General features: G+C 42.4%; 1 protein-coding gene across 1 annotated transcript in view; it reads right to left on the reverse strand.

The window, feature by feature from the left end:
• NECAB2 (N-terminal EF-hand calcium binding protein 2) overlaps window positions 1-25,866 on the reverse strand; it is a 1,192,488-nt gene that overhangs the window by 678,077 nt on the left and 488,545 nt on the right. The window contains exon 4 of the mRNA XM_078668986.1: window positions 7,802-7,827. Coding sequence (XP_078525112.1) covers window positions 7,802-7,827 — 26 coding nt within the window. The remainder of the gene's footprint in view (window positions 1-7,801; window positions 7,828-25,866) is intronic.

Below are 25,866 nucleotides of genomic sequence, written 5' to 3' on the forward strand. Positions count from 1 at the left end.
CGCCATTCCACAAATGAGGGTGGTTCCTGTTGTAGCCAATATGAAGCTATACATAGTCTATAAACAGCAGTCGCCACAAATATTAATTTAGCATGTTGCTTTGCAATTCCAGTATCCTTTGATCCCATTTCTACCCCCAAAAGAATCTGAGTTGCAGATAGTTGAATTTGACAACCTACAATTCCCAATAAAAATCGTTCTATCTGTAACAGAAGGGGAGCCAGTGATGGACAAATAAAAAAAATATGTACATCATTTGCAGAAATGTGACCACATCTGAAGCATTTCCCTATAGCATCCCCAGACCATTTCGAGAACTTATCGGGTGTATAATATAAATTAAAGAGGGATTTGAAATGCTGAGCAGAAAGCTTTGCAGATAAAAATAAATCTGTTGCCATATCCAAAGAGATTTAAATTTGGATATCTTGTCTTTCTAATTTAGTCCCCCATTTGAGGTTTTGCTGTTCAATATCATTGTTTTTTGTGTTTAGCATCAGATTATATAAGATACCTATCTTTACTCTTCTTGTATTAGCTTCGATCAAGGGATTTGGTTGAAAGATAATGCCACTCTTCTCTAAAAACTCCCTAATCTGAAGATATTTAGAGAAATGCTCTCTAGGGAGTTGATATTGCATGCGTAACTTTTCGAAAGATATAAGAGCACCCTCAGAATAAAAATCTCCCACCACTCTTATTCCTTTCCCCCTCCAATTATACATCACTCTATCCCATAGATCGACTGGTAAAAATATTGGCGATACCAACGGTGTGTAATAAGATTTTTTTTTTCGCAAAACCAAACATTGCTTTAACTGCTCGCCAAACCTTGTAGGCCGCTTCTAAAATTTTAAACCATGTACGCTTGTAGTAACTCCATTCAAGATAGAGAAATAAGAGATTTTTTGCTTTTATACCCAATACCATTTGATATATCGAGGGACATTCTGCCAAATGCTCAGGTGCTATTCCTGTCAAAAAGATACCCATCCCTTGTAACCTACATGCATAATAGTATAATGCAAAGTCAGGTACTGAGAATCCTCCTAGTTTTTTCGGCAATGTCATGAAGTGCTTTGCCCGTCGTGCTTTTTTCCCTGACCACATAAAGCTCATACAGATTGCTTGTAATTGTACCAATCTGACTTTAGATATCTCCAAGGGTATACAACGAAAAAAATATAATATTTGGTGCAATATCAACATCTTTAATTGATTACATCGCCCTACTAGGGAAAGATGTAGGCATTCGGCCCGATCTAGTTGTTTCTTAGCACCAACTAATAGTTGTTCCCAATTTACTTTAACCAAAGTGGTAGTACATGCTCGTAGTTTAACCCCTAAGTATGTAACTTCTTGACACAACCTTGGATCGGTGAATTTCGGAATATTAATACTTAGCAGCTGAGTCTTGGCAGAATTTAACTTACAGTCAGATAGCCTACCGAAAGTTGTAGATAGTTGTTCAATTGCTGGCATCGCTGCTGCTGGATTCGGCGTGACCACAGCCACATCATCCGCGTATGCTAATACTTTGAATTGATAAGACTGTATAAGTAAAGGGGGTATATGCTTACTGAGTTCTAACATCTTTAAAAAAGGTTCACTATATAAGGAGAATAATAGCGGAGAGCAGGGGCATCCTTGCCTTGTACCTCTGTTCATTTCTACCTCCGCCGACTCGAGTCCCATAGTGTTGATGCGTGCAATTGGTTGATAATACAGTGCCTGGATTGATTTCATGAACTGTGGCCCGAAGCCACGTCTCCTCATCACCTCCCATAAGAACCGCCATGTAACACGGTCAAAAGCCTTCTCGGCATCAAGCAGGATTAAACAAAATGGTTCCCGAGTGACTTTAACATAATCGAAAAAGGAAATCACACGATTAACGTGATTTATTGTACTGCGTTGGGGGATAAACCCATGTTGTACTGATGATACTAGTCCTGTTATAACTACAGAAAGTCTATTGGCTAAGATCTTTGAATATATTTTCCCATCTGCATTTAAAAGCGAGATAGGCCTATATGATCCAGGAATATTGTGACTTCTTTCTGATACGATACCCGTGTAGTAGATTATTTTTTCTCTCTTCCAGACCAACTTTGAAAATGATTACCCATCCATATAGTCTGCCTTGAAAAAGCACCAGGCCTGCACACGGCAGAGGGCGCAACACATGTTGACTGGTCACTGCTATTAAAACCTTGTAAAGTGCCCACAACGGTTGGAGATTACCAAGTGCGACAAGATTAATAAAATATTTCACCTCAAAATGATAGCTTAAGGACTCTTTTGTTCTTAACATATTCAGGACAATTCAATTTGTAATGTGATCATTAGATTTATTGGCTATATATGACTAACCTATACCCTTGGTCATTGTAGGCCCTCAAGGGTATAACCCACCTATAATTAGTCTCTGAGGTGCCATTAATCTTTTCCCTTGTCTAGACAGGTACCCCCTGAATCTCTACCCCTACTTCTATTGGAAACCGTATCAAAATATATTCTAGAACATAATGCCATGCACACTAGTTACAAATATATCAGTAACATGTTTTGAAATGTACAATTTCCATTAAAAATCTATCTTGATTTTCTCGATTTCTCCCATTCTCCCGGATAGTTCAGTCAAGTCAAGAATAACTTTATGTCGGTTCCAAGAACCATAGAAGTTTTTGCAATAAAATTATCATAGTTTATAAAACATTCACCATTCATAAAATTCCAACATTATAACGTTCAATACATAAAGTGATCAGTTTAGAACAGCATGATATTACACAGTTCATAAAATTCTAACATTATAAAGTTAATTATGTACAGTAATCAGTTTGAAACAGCATGTTATTAAACCATTCATTATCATCAACTCTTACGCGTAGCGCTTTCTAATAGCCATAGAAACTTTTATGTAATTGGCTACAGCAATGCAGACGTCAGGGGTGGCCACTTTGTGCAAGAAATTAAAACCACCATCAATGTATGCACAGGGGCGAATTTTCCTTAAGAATGGTACTAAAAATGAACGCCTCGCAATTTTATATAAGGTGCAGAATAGAATAAAGTGCATAGTGCTTTGACTTGTAGAGTTATCACATGGACAAGGCATGAGTTTATATTTCAGTCCATAGTATAGCATTTGGAAAGTAATATCCCTCCAAACCCTGCTTCTGCTGTGTTTTCTTTGAGGCTCATGTATATGCTTCATAGCAACTTTGCTTTGTGAGTTTGCACAGTCTCATGCATATTTCATTGTTCAAATATTTAAAATGCTATGTTGGGAATGTAATTAAAAGGTGAGTCATTTGCTGAAAATGGCACACTTTCAGAAAGGTTTCTGCATCTGTTTTCAAATTGAAATGCAAACCAAATGCGAACAAAGTTTGTCTAGAGAGTCCAACTGTTTGTCATATTCATTGGCTAGGTGTAATCTGCTAATTGTGTAAATCTAATCTCAATTGCTGAGAGCCATCCACACAAACGAAATGGGCATCCCAAAAAATGTTGGTAGTCAAAAGGTTCATAAAATGCAAACCTTTTTAGGTCTCGCATAGGCAGCACATGCGCTGCCTCTACGAGGCATCAGTAATCTGCATGTTGGGTGTGAAACACCACCTCTTGTCGGTAATTTCTTCTGCCGCTTGCCATTCGTTAACTCTGGCATTTATTTTGTTAGCGGGCTTATCGTTGGCTTGCGATCCGATGCGGCACTTCCGTTTTGCAGGAAGCAGCACCGACCAACTACAGTTTTGTTCCGCTGCTCGGCGTTATGTATTCATGTAGGGACTACTTCCTTGTTTCCTACTGCAGGCTGGACGACGTGTGCTGCCAGGACAATGGCAGTCCCTTGTTTTAATTGTGAAAAGACTACACTCGAGCAGCACTCGCGCTCAGCTGCCATTTGCTCCTTTTCTCGGCTGCCTCTTCCTTCCCTACTGCTTACATTTCACGTGCTTTACTTAAACTTTTTAACACAGCAGTCCGCGTGACCACTGAGGGCTTCGGACACTCTTCGCTCATTATCGCCCAACCCCCTACCCTGTCCTTGCATGAATATGGCAGCTGCCCACATTTGTTTGGTTCTGCATATCAGGGCGGCACTTTGCGTTTTATGTTTACATGTATCAGCATCGGATTCTTGCATTGCTGGCCCGGTCGGAGAGTGTTAAGGAAACCATGTTGTTCCTGCTTACATTTCACATGCTTTACTGAAGCAGTCCACGCGGCCTGGAGGGCTCCGGACACACTAGAATGCTGGCCTCATTATTGGCCCACCTTCACCCCGTCCCTGCAAGAATATGGTGGCTGGCCACTTTTGTTTTGTTCTGCATATTAACGCGGCATGCCTCTTTTTTTCTTTACATGTATCAGTGTCTTATTCTTGCTCTGCTGGCCCGGTTGGAGTGCATTATAGTAACCATGTTATTGATGCTTACATTTCAGGTGCTTTATTTTTGTTCTGTTATTTAATTAACCCACTACAAATGCACATATGTATGCGTGTGACCCACCATAGTGCCGAAGTCTGCCTGGGTGCATGTCTTTAGGGTGAGGAGTAAGTGCACCAAGACACTCGGTGAGGAACACACCTTTTAGCAACACTCGAGCAGCACTCGCACACAGCTGCCATTAGCTCTTTTTCTCAGCTGCCTCTTCCTTTCCCACTGCTTGTTATTTGAAGGCTGCATGCCCATCCCCCCTGCCCAGGGCCTTTAAACACAACAAGATGAGCATTACCAGCGCTGGGATGCCTAAGGGTAGCCATGCGCTATACCAAGAATCGATTTAATAATAATAATAATAATTCCTAATTCCTAGCCCTCCCCCACAAAAGAATTCCATGGAGGCGGAGCTCCAGGCTGGGAGAGTCCAGTAGTGGGGCCGAAACATGTGGGCTGGGAGGAGGACGTTTGTGCCAGCAGCAAACACCAGGCAGTGTCACGTATTTTGTTACAAAGGGTATCTTCAGAAAATATTTTTTTCTCCCACCTTGTTATGGTTACAAAATTCTAATTAAGTAGCGGAAGTACTTTTACTGTTTTAGCCAGGCTTCTCTTTGAGTGGGACTTTGGACAGCTGTTGAATGGGTTTTGGCACTTTACAGACCGCTCTAAATTTGGCAGATCGGTACTGTAAATTGCGCGTAAAAGAATGGCACTACAACCCCCGCTCACCTTTACGGCTTCTACTGTAGTAACAACTCATCGAAACGAAAGGTCTATGGTCCCTCATTTGACCCCTTTGGATTTAAAGGATAGCTGTTAAAAACCTGCGTTTAGTATATCTTACTTGTCAGCATGTTTCATGGGATTTTTGCAGAGCCCCGACGCCCACCGGCGGTGCTTGTTCATAGATATTATAATTGGTGCGTTGGGGTCAAATGAGAGTCGGAGCTACACACTTTCCTTTAACACACCCTCTCGTGGTTTGTTCGTTTGCTGATACTTTGATATAGAAAATGCTCCTAAAGTGCAAATGTTAACACCTGGAGGCTGCTCGTCAAAGTCATAGGCGCTATAGATGTTGGGTCCAAGAAGTATTAGAAACAGCAGGAACGGATCTTTGGGTGGGATATAAAATCCACGTTAGCCTCTACAGCCCCTAGTGGGCAGGCCAGCTCCTGGGCTCCAGTGCTTGGCCTGACTTCTAGGCGCTGCCCCAATGATGATTGGGAACACTCCCCCTACAGCAGGGCAAAATGTATTCAGCCAATCAGACCTTCAGAGTTTATAAAAGGTGAGGCGTGTCCCCCTCAGGGTCTCATTCGAGCACCCTGGCCTCTCCCTGCTAGCTTCAACTACTCCAGCTCCCTGACGTCTGCTGCACACGTTTCAGCCTCTGTCCTCTGTTCCCTTCTCCTCGGCACCAAAATCTGATCCAGTCTCTGAACAAAATTGAAATAGTGGCGTACACATACGCAAATATATGCAAATGCTCTGTTGGCAAACTTATCCGAGGCTATTCATAATTTACACTTGTCATTTGCTGCTTTATATTGTGTCTAATTTAATTAACCAGCTCAAGTTGTCGCCAGTCCTTGTTTATACTTGAAAAGGAGCCATTTATAAAAGCGTCCTTCTTTTTTATTATTTTCAGTTATAGCCTAACCAAACAAGCATTTGCAATGCAAAAGGCCTCGCATTTTAGAAACGTTATCCTATCAGCATTGTAAAACACAATACTTTTATTTATGTGCACTTTGTATTTATAGTCGTTCCTTGCAGGTTTTCAAAAACATAAATAAAAGGCATTGCCATTTACAATACCAATAGCTCAAAATTTCGCAAATGCAAGACCTATTGCATTGCAAATGCTTGTTTGATCAGGAATCTAGTAAAGCTCCCGTTTTGTTTACTTCTCACAGCATCCTTTTTTGTTCCCTAAAGTAATTTGCCTTTGAACAGCTTTCACTTGAGGTTAATTTGAGGTGTCAGCAGCGCTCCTGCAGCCTGGGGTCCCAGTGTGCATGCAGGGTGGATGGTGTCACTCTGCGATCACGAATGGTGTGGCCGTGTGATCGCAGAGTGAGTTGTGTGACTGTATGAGTAGTATGCCTTCATGAATGCGCGGTGAGGGGTGTTAATGCACTGGATGAGGGGTGTGCCCTTGTGAGTGCAGGGTGAGCGCTATGTTTATGTGAGTGTAGGGCAGGGCATAAGTCCTGAAAAAAGAAGTGGGGGGGATGCTGTCACCGGAAGTGACGTCACGACAGGAAGTGACGTCACGAAAGGTTCTGAGCTCCTCGTCCCAGAGAGGCTAAAGAGTGAAGTCCAGCTGTTTGGCAGGGGGGATGGTGTCCCCCGGTAAAATAAGTGGGGGGACGCCGTCCACCCACGTGGTACCGCGACTCGAGCCCTGGTGTAGGGTGAGTGAAGAGGTGAACATCTGGGAGTGCAGGTTAAGTGATGTGTGCAGGGAGAGTGGTGAATCTTTTTGAGTTCCTTAGACCCTTTGTTTTGTTTAAAAAAAATGTACTACGCTTGTTTAAAGTTATGCTGAAATAAATCATTTGCAACTATTTTTTCTAACATGTTCTTTTGGGGGTAAAACCCCTCCTGAAACCCTTCCCCCCATGTTTGATTCAAGCAAGCACATACTTTATATTCAACTCGAAGCATTCTGCCCTACCACTTTTAAAATGCACCAAACGCCACTTTTGGTACTGAAGTCGGCACTCTGTGAATCTAAACCATATCGAATTTTCCACTTGCTCATATCCAAATACATACGTATGAGCACATGGAAAATTGTTTTTGTCTCCACCAGTCTGTCAAGTTTAGCCCTTTCCTCTTAGCCTACGCCCTTTGCTCTGTCAAATGTGTAATTTGCGCATGCGTATGCGCCACCACGCGCTGTGTCAATGAACACCATGAGAACCGTTCCAAAATCTTTACTTGTGCATTTTCAAATGTGCATTGGCACAAGAGCAAGTGTAAAATGAATGTTTTGATTCTGGTCTACTGCTCCTGTTCAGTTCTTTCTGTTTGGGCGGGCTGATGGTGCCGCAACTGGGGGGGTGTTGCAAATTCAGCATCATAAACTCGCATGCCTCAGCAAAATGGCCGCCACCAAGAGCCTTTGCCCACTACTTATAGCCACTAAAGCAGCCAGGATTTGATGGATGTGGCTCACCCGCTGCCAAGGCCTCTCGGTGGCTCTGGGCTAGAGCAGGGCGCCAGGACCGCGTTTCGCGCAAGAGCTATATGCGATCAATCTCTTTCATTCATAGCAAACACAAAACACGGAGGATGGATTTATTGCCAATGAGTAGAAAGCAAAAGGCACTCACCACACAGCTCCTTGGTGTCGACATTACTGTGGTCAGCAAGAAAAGCAAGCGGGAGAAAGAGGCAGACATTAGTTTATGGGGTTATAACCTAAAAAACATGCTTCACTGTCATTTAAGCCAAGAGGTTTTAACACATTTTGATGATGTTACACTTTTCAGTCTTTTTGACTCTTGATGCGATGTTACATTTTTGAAGGGTGACAAATTGCAAAGAATATAGTTATCTAAATCCAACATGCTCTGCAAAGGGTATGCTAACGTGAATAAAGGTTTTACATCATTAATCGGAGGTGCTTATGCAATGGCACTGTACTTGGCAGCATCAAAAAAGTACTAGGTGATGGTTTAGGGCAGAGTGGTGGGGTGCATCCCAGCGGTGTAGCTAAGCCTTTGGCCGTCTGTGGTAGTCCCTGCATTTGCCGCCCCGCAACGGGCGCATTAGAGAGCGGGGAGTGTGGGGTGTGCTGGCGATTTCTGCCTTTACCGCCCCGTGACAGCCACAGGTAAGAGCGGGGAGGGTATGCTGATGCTCCCAAAACCCGTGCTGCATGGGGTGAACCGCCTCCCCTTTGCTACACCACTGGCGCACCCCCATTGGGGTCTGTGCTGTATTCCCGGGGGAGGGGGGCAAATGCCCGAGAACTTGTAAATAAGGATTCCCTCGAAACACAACCTAGTTTATTTGGTGCATTTCCAGAATGTCTTCATTTACATGCAGTGTGGTAGTAGTGTTTAAAAAAAGTTATGGAAACTGCGATCCTAAGTGCCATGGAGTGGATACAAGGACATGGCTTAAAAGAACAAAAAATTCTGTAACTATTGTGTTGTTTTCTCCTCCAGTTAACAGCATATAAAATTATACATGCACCTTAAAGGAAAAATAAATGTAAGTTATAGTAATCAGTGGGAAATGCACTCTGTGTTATGAACCTCAATTGGTGATGCCATCACTGCACACGTCTTGATTTCTAGTTTAACCCCTTCCATGCTTGTGACGGAACCACTCCGTCACAAGCCACAGGCTGGCTGTGCTCATGACGGAGTGGTTCCGTCATGCTGCGGCCGCTCCGCCCACGCGGCACTGATTCCCCACTTGTGTGGGTGAATCCGTGAGTCGGGGGAGTCGTGACGGATCCACTCCGTCATAAGCACAGCCCGTCCGTGGCTCGTGATTGAGTGGTTCCGTCACAAGCATGGCGGCGCCACATGACCCCCCCACCCTCCCCCCATCGCCGCGGCGTAATTACCTCCGTGGCCAAGGGGTTAAACAGTGGGACAAAAATTACTTGTGTATAGTTCTGCAAGGTCCCAGCCTCTGCAAGTCATTATTTCTATATTGTATTACACATAGTATACATTAGGCTGCTGCAAAATGATTTCGCTTTTAAGATAAAACAAGTGCTTTCGAAATATATAAATGCAAAATGATTTAGGTCCTGATTTTTTGTTTGGTGTAGTTTGAAGTTAGGATACCCTACCTGCCAAATTCAGAGATGACCATCAGCCCTGCAGTCATCTGTGTACATTGAAAAAAAACAGCATCACAGTGGTTCCTTTCTGTATACGAAAAGTTTGGTAAACAGCTGCTATTCGCTTAGATGGCCTTACAACAAACTTTTTTTTTCTCCCAAAAATAAAAATGGGAGTTTGTTTTTGAAAAACCAAAATAACTAATGACCTCCCATATTACAAGAGTTTTCTCTCAAGGGTGGAGTTAATTATTGTTGTTTCCTCATTGCCATCTTTTTCCTTGTGGTAATGCTCGGAGCAAAAAAAGGCATTACACCATCCGCCCTAAATAAGATGGACGGACGGTCCCATGACGTTTTTCTGACTGCCCCAACTATGTAGGCTGTTGCAGGAAATATTCCATCGATGGAGCCAAAGTAAATGTAAATGTAAATGTCGGAATTTGTAAAGCGCACAGCTACCTCCACCGGAGGTGTCCCGGCGCTGTCTGTCTACCGCTTAGGAACCCTTCCTGGCTTTCCTGGGAAATGTCCACTCCTGGGCACCCCCCAGGTGCAGCCAGGCATCCCAGCGCTTTTGGGGCCGTTGTGGAGACTAAGCAAGCTATTCAAAGGGCAAAGGGCGATCCATTGACAGAATACTAAAGGGCCCCTACGTCTAAATGAGCCAGGCAGACCGAGAGTTTGGCAGGTAGGGTGCTCCATTGAGTTAGTAACTGAGTAACCTGTTTACCAAATTCTAAATCAGGCTTTTAGTGTTTAAGATACAACAGGTGCTTTCAAAATATACATTTTAGTAATACATATTTCAACTGTGTCTGGTGCACACATTTTTACAAGTGTCCATTAAAATGCACATCACATAAAGAGTATCTAGGGGTCAGAACAGTGAGTGACAATCAGCTGAACAAAATCAGAACACGGTGTGAAAAACAAAAATGCAATTTGTAAATTATTATTCAATGTGGTAGAAGAGCCCAAATTAAATACCTGTGTATAACAAATATAAAATGAACTCAGGCTCAAGCGCATGGGTGAAAATTTCCCATCAGTAGCTGTTCTGTACCGCCCTTGACATCATATGGGTTCTCCTTACCCTTGCGCTTGAGCCTGAGTTCATTTTATATTTGTTATACACAGGTATTTAATTTGGGCTCTTCTACCACATTGAATAATAATTTACAAATTGCATTTTTGTTTTTCACACCGTGTTCTGATTTTGTTCAGTTGATTGTCACTCACTGTTCTGACCCCTAGATACTCTTTATGTGATGAGTTTAGTTTATGGGGGTATGTGTCTAGTGGGTCGTTAAACTTACGCTCGGGTCCTTTTGTGTCGTTTTTGCATTAAAATGCACACACACACCAGAACTGCCCAGATAACACCCTTACATTACCTCTCAAAAAGAATACATATTTTCCGCATGAAGCTTGAAATACCGTTGTCGATTTAAAGCCCCCAAGCAGTCTTTACATTTGGTGATTAAACAGTTGCACACATTTACATTTCTTTCAGATAGCAGGCACACTGGTGGCTTGTTTCTTTTTAGCTTTCTGTATCTTCCTGGTATGCACAGCAAAGGTGACCTCCACCTACTCCTGCCTTTTGCTATCAGCCAGAGGCAGGGTAAGCTCAGGATCAACCCTTCAGGGCAGCTGTTCTTTTTTAACAAAAAGTTTAGGAATTGTAGTTGTAAAGTTAAACGTGCATGGGCACATTCCCAAAAGATCACACCCTCTTAAACCTTTGTTTACATTCAGATGTGGTTTCAGGTGAGTCAAGGGGATGCCTGGGAGGAGATCAACAGGGTTGCATTCAGATGCAGAGCCTTGGTCACCTGGACCCCTGGGTCCTCAGAGCAATAGTCCAGGAGATATCAGAAGGGAGAGAGATCCATGGATAGCTTCAAAGAGATGGCCCAAACGTGGGTTCTAATTCTTTTGCTGACAAATGGACAACTGGACAGGGCAAACTTCCTCAGAGAGATGCCACATGGAAGGATGGAAGATAAGGGTTTATTATTTTTCATTTAAAACATCCATCACTACCAATTGTGCAGCAGGTGCAGTGGCTCTGGGGCCAGAGGTATGAGAGGACCCCACACCCCAATTAGGCTGTCTGAGAGCCCAATTTCCTAGCTTGCATTGGGGCCCAGGCCACCCTTGCTGCACAGGGAACCTCAGCTTCATAGCAATGGCTGGAGGGAGGGGAAAATGAAGCATAGAAAACACCTTACTTTGGGCCTCAGCAAGAAGGTGGGTTTGTTGTTCGATGGGACATGTTTCGACTTATGCTTTTAACAAAGGGCAGAGAAGCCAGCCCTTTTCCCTTTTCCCTTTTCCCTTTTCCTATGGCTGTGACTATTATTAGTGAAGCAGGTGCAGTGGCACTGGAGGCCAGACGTGTGAGCGGCCCACTGCATCCCAATGATGACTGCCAAAAGGATCATGGGGGCATATTTTCCTTGCTAGCAATGAGGCTGAGGGCATCCTTGCTGCAAAGAGGGGGTAACATGGGCGTTATTTTTTTTCTGAACGAGAGAGAGAGGTGGTCAAGATTGGAGTGTTGGCCAGTCATGATTGGGTGGAGAGAAAAAGCAGTGGAGACTGCCTGCAGCTCAGAGCTGCAGCTATCATTTCTGCAGCAAGTACTATTGAATTAGGGCCCAGGAGAGTGAGGGCCTCATTATACCCAATTCTGGTGATCAATGTTTTTTTAATTAATTTCTTTTCTCATATGATGCATTTACTCTTTCATAAGTCTCATTTTTTTGTATGGGTGATGAAATACAGAAAAAGCATCCCGTCAATTATATCGTAAAACCCACCCCTCTGCACTTCCATAACACACCAGTGTTAGGAATCGGGCGCAGTCCTCTTTTGGTGACCGTGTCCTGTTGTCACATGATCTACCAGTGCGGGATATAGGTCAGTCCTACCTTGCTGTCGGGGCTTGTTATTGCTCACCTGTGGGTTCCTGTTTGCTGGCTTCTGTGTTCCTGAACTTGCATTGCCGATTCTCACGGGCTCGTGAGAATTGTTATCCCTCCTTTTTCCCCTTCCTTTTTTGTGCCTTTTGAGTCTGGCCCTTTAGTTGTCCTTGTTTAGTTCCCTCGTTTAATTTTCCCTGGGTAGTGAGTTTAGCGAGTTAGAAATCTTTTTCCCCCGCTATTTTGGTCCTGTATTTTCTTTGTGCGTGGTTATTTGCACGTTCATAGGTATCCTGGGGGCTTTTTGGGGTTTTATGTTTTCCTCCCTGATCGGCACTTGATTCCGTTAGTTTTCCGAGGAGAACGCGGTGATTGTCAGCGCTTTCCTTCACTTTTGCGCGGCTCCTTGAAACACCGCTCCATGTCCTTTTGAGGCGGAAATGACGTTTGAGGTCATTCCGCGAGTGTAAAACAATCCCGGTTGCATGCACAATACTTCCCTGTCCTTCCCTGTATAGACATCCCGTTCCGGTATTCACGCATTGACAGAAGCGTGAAGGGTTTTTTTTCAGTCTTTGTGGAGTGTTTTTCCCCCAATATTCATAACGTGCTGAGAGACACCTTGTGTAATTTTGTTGACCCAGCCATATTTTTTGCTCCAAGAGAAGTAATCTTGGTGAAGAGGTCGTTGGCTGTCTCCACGATACAAAACCTGTGCTTCTAACTGGTAAGCATTATGATTGTGGAAACAGGATATGGTCACTGATTTTGGGTTTCCAGGCAGGGTATGTAGTATGATGTGTATGTCCTTTGTGTCTACGTAGGTGCAGAAGCGTGGAGGAAGGAGCAGTTCGTTCTTCGCTCTATAGGGGTGGTAGACTTGGTGTCTCCCCAGAATCCACCCCCTTTTCTGGGTCATCAGTATACTCATTTATTACATTTTGTGAGTGGCTGGTGAGTCGGGGAAGTGGTTGGTACATACTTCGTTCCTGCAGTGTGTGGGCTGAGTGGGAACCTAACAACCAGCTTCGTTATTCCTTGCCATAATGTTTTGGAGGGGTGGACCAACTTCAAAACCTTTTGCTTAGGGGTGGGCTCAGAGCAAAAACATTTGAAGATCTCTTGTTTAGGGTATTGTAACTGCTCAATTGACCTGGATCTCCAACTGGCTGGTTGGATGATGTTAGATCTGGAAAAATTGCTGCTCCTCACTTGCCTGCCAGTGGTGCCCCAATACAGTGGATGTTTTCACTCTCCACAAAACCTTTAGCACTATATATTTTAATTTAGTTAGGCAGCACCGATGTAGCTATTCAGTATTTTGGATTGCATTGTGAAAGACTTTGTTAAATTTGAGTGCATTGAAACTTTCAGCACATTACGCATGCTCTTATGTCTTCTGTTGTAATCATTGGTAGCTAGTGCATTACCTCCCCGCTTGCGCACTCTCATGCACCTGCCAATATTTTACTAGGTTAAGTTTTATTGTTTAGACTAGACTAGCAGCCTGTCCCGACGTTGTCCGGGAGCAATTAGGCTTCAGGGCCCCCGCCCGCCCCGATGTTGTCCGTGGGTCCCCCGGAGCCTTCCTCCATATATTGCAGTATTATACCTCTATGTTTACTTTGTACGCTTTTGTAACCTGCACACGTAACTTTTTCCTCCTGTAATGCACCGTTTGGCTCACTTTTTTACTGCTCCGTTTGCTTCCTCTTGCTACCTGCACACGTCACTTTTTCCTCCTATACCTCTATGTTTACTTTCTACGCTTTTGTAACCTTCACACGTAACTTTTTCCTCCTGTAATGCACCGTTTGGCTCACATTTTTAATGCTCCGTTTGCTTCCTCTTGCTACCTGCACACTTCACTTTTTCCTCCTATACCTCTATGTTTACTTTCTACGCTTTTGTAACCTGCACACGTAACTTTTTCCTCCTGTAATGCACCGTTTGGCTCACTTTTTTAATGCTCCATTTGCTTCCTCTTGCTCACGATGTACGCTTTTGTAACCTGCACACGTAACTTTTTCCTCCAGTAATGCACCATTTGGCTCACTTTTGTAATGCTCCGTTTGTTTCCTCTTGCTCACGATTTTCATTTTTCCTTCATTTTTCCGCCGCTCAACGCTCCTAAATAAATAAATAAATAACCTACCTCATCCGCCGCTCACTGCTCCTCCCCGCCTGTCCGCCGCTCCTCACCGCCTGTCCGCCGCTCCTAACCGCCTGTCTGCCGCTCCTCACCGCTCCTCCCCGCGCCATGTCCGCCGGTCCTCCTCGCGCTCCTGGATGCCGCTCCTCACGTCGGGCACGCACGTCGCGGCTGGTGCTTCTTCCAAGGGACTACTTTTTTTTCGGTAAATTTTTTAAATACCGTATATTTATTACGTTTATATAGCCTATGTCCATCTGCACACCCTCACGATTACAAGGATGTATCGGGTGTGTGGATTGGCGCTGTGGTTCCCGAGTTTACCCGCCTCAAAGGTTCAAAGTTCTTCCTTTATAATAGTAGTATAGATAATAAAGTACACGTCTAGTGATACATAGAGTACATATTCATATACTTGATAGTGCAAGTTAATACCTTTTTAGTTGTTTGCTATTTAGTTCTTACTGTCTGAGTAGAGCTTGAGTTATCATTATACTTGGTATGTCTAACACTACATTATTTAGGCATCTTTAGTGCATATATTGTCACAAGCATCTAATTTTCAATTTACCCATAGATAATACATCTTTCCCCTCATTAAAGTGACTGAGTGTCCAAGTGCCCCAGTTAGAGGGATTCTCATTTTCATACCATCAACCTCTGGCCCATATTCAGCCATTACAGGCCTTAAGTCATGGTGCTGCCGCTCTATGTATCTTTGGGTTGGTGTCAATAGAACTATGCTCATGTGGAACCATAAACTCTTCAGGGTCAGGAGTTATACGAAAGACTGTGACATAATCATGCACAGAGTAGTTTAGTCTCTGACTCCTTGCACCACATTGTAGCAAATAAGGGACATATTTTCAAACAGCGTCTGTAGTACATCTAGTAGTACTACTAACTTAGTACAATATGCTATTCACAAACATACATGTGGAGGTCTATGCCCCCACCTCTCCTATTTTTTATGTGTGGGCTTCCCCACCTCAACTGCTGAGATCTTGGAATAAATAAGTATATGTTTTAGTGGTAAATGTGGGAGATACAGAGGGGAGTGACTGGAAAATAGGGAATACTTACTATCGAAGGAGAGGGGTTAAGTTAGGAGTAAGGAGGAGTTTAGAGAGAACTAGGAAGGAGTTTAGGAAGGGACATGCACTCACCCATAAAAGAGTAAGCCCATTACTATTCACAAACCCCATAGAATGCAATGTTAAAATTATTACATTCTTTAAACTACATAAAATGTAAATACATTTAATTTAATGTTAACAACATCTATAAATAAAACATGTGTTTGATTTTTAAATACTGTACTAACTTCTGTATTTTTAAAATATACTTAGAATTATTTGATATTAAAAGTAATTATATTGCTGTCAATTCTATGAATTACGTTTAATAATTTGTAATGCATAATACAATTTGTTTACTTTTTGGGAAATTTGATCCTTTAATTTGAACTTCATAAAACATTTTATTTTAATTTAATATATTCAAAATAATTACATTTTTAATCTAAAATTAAGTTATTTATGCTATGGCCTTTTAACACATTTAAAGCAAATATTTAAAATGAATTAACATTAAAATGTAAGGTAAAATATTTTTCCTGATTTTGTTTAAAAGTTTAATAAACTTTATCCTACAGAGATCTCCGCCCGAAATACAGAGGTCTCACAAGTGTGCTGAACATTAAACATGGTAATTAAGTCAGCCCTAGTAGTAGCTTTATTGTTGTATTTGATGTTTTTATTGACTTCACCCCATATTTTGTCTGGTTGGGGAGCATGTAAGTCTACACTCTTGAGTAACCTTACATTTGAAAATGGTGAATAGCCAAAAGTAGTAAAGTTACTAAAAAGTGTAAGAATAAATGTACTTGTAGTAAATCTACACATGTAGATTTACCTTTGTGAATAGCCTTCTAAGTCTCTTTTCTGTCCCCAGCCATTTACATCACCTTCTCTTTCCTCCCTCAATTCGCCTGGCTCTTAAGTCTGCCCTATCCAACAAATAGAATATCTGTTGTCTTGAAACTGCCCTTCTTCTCCCACACCTGTAGACTGAGTGAGACAGTGGAAGGCCAATTCTCTTGGGCCTCAGTAACTTAAAATCAGACTACTTTTGTAAGAAGTATTGCTTCTGTCCTTGAAAACACATGAACTTTGTAGTGCTGCAGTGTCACTGAACTGCCAAAAAACACTTCTTTAAGCTTTGATTTTTAGGGGGTAGCAAAATTGTAGAGACAAAATTTACTCTTGGAAGTTGTATGGCAGAAACCTAGAGAGTTTGCAAATATATATCACTCATAGTAAATAGAATGTCCATGCTGTGTCATTCTTTTAAGAAACATGTCGGTTTAGAGACTCTAACAAATATAAGAACTATAAGATCATTTATAAAGCGCATCATTACCCCGGACGGTATGTTACCATGCTGGACCCTAACTTCTCATTGGAGAAGAAATAGTAAAGATTCTTAGACAGCAAAAGGGAATGTCCATAGAGTGAATTACATTTGAAAGCCATTGCTAAAGATCCATGTTTTCAATTTCTTCCTAAAGTCAGTTTCCGAGGGGGAGTCTCTGAGAACCCTGGGAAGGGAGTTCCATAGTTTGGGCGCTATATAGGCAAAAGATTTAGCTCCCATTCTAGCCCTCCTGACCATAGGCACAGTTGCCAGATTGGCATCAGAGGATCTGAGATTGCGAGCAGGAACATATTTTTGAACTGAAGAGTGAAGGTAGCTGGGGCCCTGTTTCTTTAAGATGCAGTGGCATATGCATAAGCTTTGAAGCGGATTCTTTTCGCAACTGGAATTCAATGGAACAAGTTAAGGGCACTGGAAGCTGACAAAAGTGGAGCATCTGGGCTTGAATTGTGTAACCTAGCACGGTTTGATACATGACAAATGTTTTGATTTTTTAGGTTATTATGGCTCCTCTGGTGCTGCTAGTCAGGCCAATGTTGTGTGGCAGTGGCAGGATTGGGAAGCAGTTGTGCCATTTGTTGACCAAACTGTGGAAAGGAGTGGGCAACGGGAGCGGAGAGACACAAAGTCTTACTAGAGGTGAGGGAAGTGCTCACAGCAGAGGTGTGGCCAGAGGTTATTTTGAGCCAATGGTTGCAGTTAGGGCCCACCAGCACTCCATTTTGTGAACAAGCAGGTATTTTGCATCATTAGGCTTTGATCTAGAACAAGAGAGAAAAAGCACAAAAGGGGAAAGGAAATTGGAAGAGAAAGACAGAAAAACCATGGCAAATGGAGCTACGCTGCTACTAGCTGCAGAGGCCTAGACTGCCCATGATTGAGATCAAGCCTGAAACAATAAAAAGAAGGTTGGAGGGGCAGAGAAGTGTTCTAAAAAAAGACATGCTCTGGCTCAGATGATCAGAAGTGCACGGTGAACAACCTTTACAACGCAACTTTTACAACGTAGTGCCTTTACAACGCGGTATTTACAACGCAAACCATTACAACGCATTGCGCTGGGGGGCGCTCTAGGATAGGGAATAGATTTAATTTACTATCCAACACCTTCCCTACTATCCACGGGGACTGGAGTTGGGATAGTAAATTAATCTATTCACTATCCAGCACCCCAAAGCGCTATGCGTTGTAAAGGCATGCGTTGTAAATACCGCGTTGTAAAGGCATGCGTTGTAATGTCATACATCCGAAGTGCACTTTAGAAAAAAAGGACACATTCACAAAGAAAGAGACGGATGAACAAATCAGGTTCAAACATTGTCCTGTAAAGATATTGCAGCTGAAAGTCACTGATATGTTCAAATTTAACCATTCAAATATATAGTGTCAGTTTGTTAAATAACAGACGTGGTCAAAAAATGCTAGGGATGGAAACACGACTATCTACTCTGAGTCCTTTTGCTGTGAGTGTGTTCATGAAGATTAATGGTCTCTGCTTAACAGTTCAAGTGCGAAAGTGTGATGAGGCTGGGAAGAAAAAAAACATTTTCAAAACTTAGATTCATGAAATAAACAATAAATGGTTTTGACGCCTCTGAGGCCATTGAGCAGCAACATTTTCTGCCCATGGATTCACAATGCATTTTCTAATTAATCACCTGTGAGCCGCCTGTCTTGACACTGTCTTGACAGTCTAAGTGAATTACCGAAATGGACGCTAAACATTTGTGTTTATTTAATTACTGATGACATCATGCTGCAGCTGTCACCGCGAGCCAGTAGGTCACGTGCTTGGGCAAACCATCATCGCGGAACAGGGGTGGTAGACTGAAAACTGCTTCCGTTTGCCAATAGCTCCCTGTCCCTGCTGGAGTGCTGGCAGATGCAGTGGCGACTGGCATGGCTCAGGGGTGCGGGGTAGGGGGCGTAAGGAGGTTAAAAATTATTATTTTTTTTAAAGTACCTGATCTCTCCTCCGTCTCTCCATCACTGTCTCTCCCCGGTGGCCAGAACAGGAAGCACCAGGCTTCCCTGAGCCATTCTGTTGTGATTGGTAAGAGCGCCGTGGATCGGCGCTCAGCCAGCGAATGGGAGATTGGGCCTCTTCTTCATGCAGGCTGTAATTATAATGCTATATTTCCTTTATTTCACTGCTGCAAAGCGGCGAGGCAACGCTCCTCCATCGTAGCGGAGGAGCTGCCGATGGGCAGCTGGCCGCTGTCACCAGGGTCTGAAAGAAGGGGTGTGGCATGTGCCGTAGAACCCACAAATGAGCTGGAGAGATTTCAGAAGGCAAATGAGACCCTTTAAACTGTTGTCTCTTTCATAATTTAATGTGTTTGTGTTCAAAGAATCAAAGGTTAAGTGTAGCTAAGCAAGGAGAATACTGTCTTTTACAAACAGTTGCTTATTACTTTTCATACACATTTCTCTTTATATGTATCTGGCTGCAAATTAGGTGCATTTTATAGACTAAACTTTGAAAGTTGTTGGGATTGGGTTAAAGAAAGCTTATGGTAAATGTTTCTTCAGATTCCCAGTTGTATTAACCATTTGCTAGTACTCTTTTCAGAGGCATTTAATATTAGAGGAGAAATGAAGCCTATTGCGTTTTAATGCTCAGTGTGATTGGAACACGTATTCTGAGTACAGTAATACAAATATAGAAAATTGACTTTACATTTTCTGATGTACCTAAGACTAAATCCACTCTAATTAATCTTGCCTCTATTTTTAAATATCTAATTTCAGCTAAAAGTGAGAGATTCAGACCAATAAATAGGTGTGTTGTATGGCGTCATAAGCAAGTCTAGCCATAAGATAAACTGGGACTGTGGTGTGGGCACCATTACTAAACTATATCATAAATACACTTGACAGATAATTAGTTAGCTGGTCCTAGTGCTCTTGTTATGGAATGATTAATTACATTTGTATTGATAAAGTGACAGGACTATTACATTTCTGGTGTGTTTGTAGAAATTCCACAGTTGTATAGGAAACCTTGTGTGTGTTGCCAGAAGAGTGCGAGAGAAGTGGTCAACATTTGGTGAACGCCAACAAAGTAACTACTTGTTAAGTGCATTCACCACACTTATCTGCCTCCCGAAGCTTATCCCTAAAGGAACCAGTGGCAAGTGGTGCTTGATGGCAATTGAGACAAAATGTCTGAATTAGCTTCAGTTTCACTCACTTGCACGAACACTGGTGATTCCATGGGTGATTCAAAATGAGTTAAAAAGAGTTTGGAGGTGGTTGAAAGAACACAAAACACCCATATTTCATGGCAAATGAGAGGAAATCTTAAATGTCTCTGCTTTGCACAAATACTTAAAATGTTCTCTTGCACATTTTCCACTACATGGACAATCTGCAGCTCTAGCTTGAGGTGACACAAGCATACACCAAATAAAAGTACAACACTACAAGGATGAATGAAGCGTGTGCTTCAAGCCTATGTGAATCAAGCTTAGGTTTGTAACTAGGGGCATGAGTGTACACAAGGTCTCACTTGCCTAGAGGTACAATCGCTTTGTCAAAGAGCCATTGGTGCTTACCAACGCGTGCTCATGCTTTGCATTCACCTGCTGTATAGGAGATCACGTCTAATCCTCTCATCTTACCTGGCCGACTCACTACATTTATATTGTATCAATTGATTGGTTCACTCGGGGGGGGGGGGTGAACCATTATATAGTGTCTCTTGATTGGTTCACTCGGAGGGGGGATTAAACCATTCAATTGATACATCGTAACTACCCTAGTTCTTAGGGTTATTGGGTCGACCCTGTTGGTTATTACATACTGCATAAATGTATACACCACATACTGTAAAAAAGGTGTTTTTATGTTGTTTGGATTGGATTGCCTGAGTTGGTATTGAAGGGTGTTAAAAAAACATTGTGATCACCAAACTCAACACTGGTTTAATAGTTACAATTAAAAAAATATTTTTTTACCTCTAATCTAAAATGTGGTTTGAAATATTTGGGACACCCATTTTAAAAACATGATGCTTAGAAAGAAGCTTATTAACAGTGGGCGTAGTTTGCGAAGTAGCGCTACGTGTAGCTACCCGAAGTGCACGTCGCACTACGCGAACTATGCGTAGCACTACGCGAACTGGGTAGTAGCCTGTTCGCACTGTGCAAGATGCCGTTTTCAATGATTACACGGTGCGGACAAGCATCCGGCGCTGTGAAATCATTGAAAACGGCATCTTGCACAGTGCGAGCTGTAGTTTTCTGCCGCTCGAGTAGATTTTTACTCGAGCGGCAACTTTCTCAACGCTGACTGGTAGTTTCTCATCGCGAGCGGTCGTGAGCATAAGCTATCACTCGCAATGAGAAACCTGACCTCCCCGCATTGAGAATCTCGCCGGGAGGTTTATTTTCCACACTCGCGATCGGCAACTTGATGTTGCTGATCGCGAACGAGGAAAAACGTCTTGCCGGTTTTCTGATGGTAAAAGTATGATGACAGAGATTGATCTTGGATGCACTCTCTCTGTATAAATTAGATAATGTTGATTGTCTTTTGATGGGAGGATTTCCACATGCCAGTTATTGTACTGTGAGTCAATGTGCAAGGTCAGGTTTTCAGCTGTTTCAGTATGTTGTACATATTTGTAAATAAATATTATGAAAATTAGAGCCCTGGGCTAAACCACAGGATATCCAGACAAGGGACATAGTACACCCTCAATAGACCGTTGCCCACCCGTGTTTCAAGTCATATGCAAAACCTATATATTGACATATATTAGAACTATAATAAAGAATACTGAGTGAGAAATCTTCGAAGAAATAAAACTGGCAAAGATTGTTTTTCTTTCGCATAGTTAAATGTATCACCATGATAGCTATCCAATTTCACCACAGTGACGACTACAGCCAGTGGCGGAGCTACACACTTTGCCGCCAGTGGCGGTGCTTGCATCTGCCACCCATTGGCGGCCGCATGGAAGAGTGTGTGTGGGGGTGCTGGTAAATCCTGCTTGTGTTTGCTGCCCAAGGCAAATGCATGTAAGACCACCATTTCCAAAACTTGTGCCGCCTAGGGCGAACCGCTCCCCCCGTCCCCCCTCTTGCTACGCCTCTGACTACAGCTAACGCGTTTCACCGTTGAAGCCCAATCTGCGAGGGCTCGACATACCATTAGAAATAGTGTAATACGAAATTTTGGCATTTGCTCCCTTTGCTAATTCCACCTTTTCTGTTTGAAAATGTGTTAGACACCTCCCATGTTTCTTAAAATTTTGGTTGCGGACATACGTTTGTCAGTGGCGTAACACAAAAAGATGGGCCACACCTGCAAAATGTGAAGAGGCTGCCCTTAGTCTCCCATATCTCACAGCTATTCAAAGGTATTGGGCTGAATGGGGGGCCCTGAAGGATTCGGAGCGCACTGCGCTGCAGAGTCTGCAGGGATCTGCGTTACACCCCTGACCTTCATGTGTTCATCTGCTCTTGATTATGTAGTATAATTAGGGCCACTGGAATTATGCGATTGTGCAGCTGCAAGGTTTTTTTCATAAATATTGATTTGGAGTATTTGCCACATAATCCAAAATTTCCTGCATAATCTGCAAATGTTAACCCAAAAAGATTTTGTTTCTATCTGAAACAGTTAAAAAAGTTACTAAAACACAGTGACGCGTGTTGCTGCGCAGTGAAAGGCTCTTTGCAAAGGTTGATTGGTTACCTTTCTGTTGCTAATTGCTATGTTTGGGCGTTAAACCAGTAGTAATGAGGTGCAACCTACACCCAGACAGAGTTAATAAGTGTAAAAATGATAAAATATTGAAGTAATACTATCACAGAATATGCTGCGTAACACCACATAATTTGCCTTTTCTTGCCGCACAATTTTCAACCCTGCCTCATAATTTGGCCCTTTCCTGTAGAATCATTCCAGTGTCCCTAAGTATAATCTTCTTTAAACTGAGCTCATGACACAGCGCCCAGTTACTTTATGCTGGTACCACCATTTCTGTTAGATTTGGTCGTGTGTAAAGTTTTAACAACGTGGATCTTTAGTTGAATAAACATAGCATAGCAATTAGGGAGTGACTACGAAAACCATCTCCAGACAACATTGGTTTGCAGACTCCGCCAATTCAAAATGCGATCCTTCAGAAGACAGGGTTCCTATAGGACCCTAGCTGGGTCCTCTCTGTCTTAGGGAGGCCCCCTAGCCTTTCTCTGGCAGTTTCCCTAAATACCCATACCACCCGCCTGCCCATGGCCTCTTGTGTGCAAGCTATGTTAGTTAGTACTGAGGCCAACCTAGTGCCATGCAAAGCCTATACTTTCCTTTCATGTTTAGACTGAGTGTATGTCTCACACAATCCTCACTTTAAACTCTAAAGCTGACTTTACTGGGGAAAACAAGTGAGGCCAGAGGATCTGTGCAAGACCACAGATACTGGAAAAGCAGAAGGAAAGAGAGTGCGGTACACAGTGGTAAATCAAGCACCGCTCCTCCTTGGCTTTGACGGGATCATTTCTGTTGGAATGCAACAAATGCTTAAATGGTTAGTACACCAAGGTCAGAGAGCTAATATAAAATTGCTAGCGATGGATTGTGCACCATCAGTGCTGGTATACATCCTTTACAACGCAACTTTTACCACGCAGTGCCTTTACGACGCAACTTTTACAACGTAAACCATTACAACGCATTGCGCTGGGGGGCGCTCTAGGATAGGGAATAGGTTCAATGTACTATCCAACACCTTCCCTACTATCCACGGGGACTGGAGTTGGAATAGTAAATTAAACTATTCACTATCCAGCACCCAAAAGCACTATGCGCTGTAATGGTATGCGTTGTAAAACTTGCGATGTAAAGGTAGGCGTTGTAAAAGTATGCGTTGTAACGTCATACATCCTCAGTGCTGATTGATACATGTGCCCTGATATTGACATTGCACAGTAGCACTGTAGGAATAGACACCAGTTGTGTTGCTGCTCTCCTATTTTATGTTGTCTCATTTTACTGACTTGAGGACTTTGTGTGCTATTCCCAAGCACTTGTTTTTTCTCCCCTAAAACATTTACTGTGATTTGGTTTCACCTAATTGGCATGTTTTTACCGGTTTTTAATTAAGATGTTTATGGGATCAATATTCATGGCCCTATATCACAACTTGTATATCAATATAATATGCAATTATATCATGGAGCATGTGTAATAAATGCAAAAACATTTTACAGGATTAATGGGGATCGGAGAAGCAGGGACGTAAGAGAATGTAAAGGAGATACAGGCAAGGAAAACATTGAAATATCGTTGATACTAGTATGATAACATGAGACTATGAAAATAGTTCAAATCCTTATCAGTCTGAAAAATTATATAAAAAGCATTAACAAATGAAATGTACAGTAGAATGAGAAAGCAAAGTCAAAGGGGCTTACAAACTTCTTCGACATCTGGTTGAGGAGCAATGTGAAGTAATGTGAAGTTGTACAGAACTGGCAAGACAAATTGTAACTGGGACCATATCTGTTCTCGTTTTGCAGCAAGACATATATGACACACATATGTTCTGTCTAACCTGTGACTATAGCAAACCGCATACCATCACCTCTGAAATTACTAAAATCCTTCCAGAGTTTTATAATTTGTTGAAGTACAATTGCTTTGAAAGTATAAAGTAAAGTTATATATATGGTAATATCCTTAGAATTATCAAAGTGCCTAAGAATATATTTGTAAAATTAAAAGGTATATTGGAGTGAAAGATATAATTAATAGGAAAGCTTAAACAAAGCAGCTCTCTCCTAAATTTAATCCAAATTCAGTTACGTATGGTATTGGCCAATTAACATTAACATCCTTTTCCAAATTCAATTCTACCTCCAATTGTTTTCTATGAGAATGACATAAGAAGTTGTGCTTGGCCCATAGAGCTTTCTGGGACAAAGACCCTGTATAGCTTTAAAGAATCTTTAAACGATTTTGCCCAAGAAAACTACGATTGTCATTTGGCCAGTCTTGAATTATCTCTCCTAGATACTGCAAACATCTTTTCGATGGGGCTTCCTGTATTGCATCCTATGATAACTATTGCCTTCGTCCATCTAGACGATTGTGGATCATTGCAGATTTAATGGTCACTGGTTGTAGTCACAATGTGTGCTCTTCATTTTTAGGTTACTGCCCTGTATATAAATCCTCCAAATTGTAATGCCCTGCATAGTGTGGAAGAGTAGGAATGTGTGTTTGGGTGAGAACATTCTTACTTTTCTGTATGGTATCTCTCTCCTTTAAATGCATCCCTCTCCCTGTACCACTGCTCTCTCATCTCTTTGCCATATTTCTGCTGTGCCCCTCATATCTCCCCTACCTTGTTGTATCACCCCAGCTCTGCCGCTTCTCACACTTCTCACATCCCCTCTCTTCCTCCACTCTGTCCTACTTCACACATTGCCTCTCAGTTAAGACTGACTGCTCTGTGCCAAGTAGCAGAGGGTTCAGCACAGATTAATTTGGGGTTAGCTTGTGTTTTACCCTGGACAAGATTGTGTTGCTGCTTGAGTAGGGTTTTACCCCTCTCAACCAGCAACCCAATTTCATTTTCTTTCTCCTATTTCATCTGTCTCCTCCATATGGCTACATTCTTTCTCATGCTTTTATTATCATTTGACTCTGTATCAGCTCTTTCCCTCCCTCAGTTGCCTTTTTCCTCACCTATTTTCTATATCTTTCTTAGCTTTTATCTCACCTGTGTCCCAGTATGAGCTCTTTCTTCCCTAGCTCTCTATCACCTCTCACCTGCCTTCCCCTCTCTGGTTTGTTTTTCTCACCTGCATCTTTATACCCTCTCTCACCTATCCCTATTCTCGGCTATGTGTTCTAAGAGGTCTCTATCTCATGGCCTCGACATCTCTTGGCTGGCATCCCTCTTAGCTCTCTTTCTACATTGCCTATCACCCTGTAATTTTCTGTGTCCCATCACTTTCTATATCTTTTTAGCTGTTTTTTCCTGTCTCCACTATGTCTGTTTTTCAGCTGTCTTTTTCTTATTTGTCAGTCCGTCACCTCTTGCAACATCACCTCTCAATTCCCTCT

This window comes from Lissotriton helveticus, chromosome 12 (assembly GCF_964261635.1).
Source record: "Lissotriton helveticus chromosome 12, aLisHel1.1, whole genome shotgun sequence".
In the NCBI taxonomy this organism is placed as follows: Eukaryota; Metazoa; Chordata; class Amphibia; order Caudata; family Salamandridae; genus Lissotriton; species Lissotriton helveticus.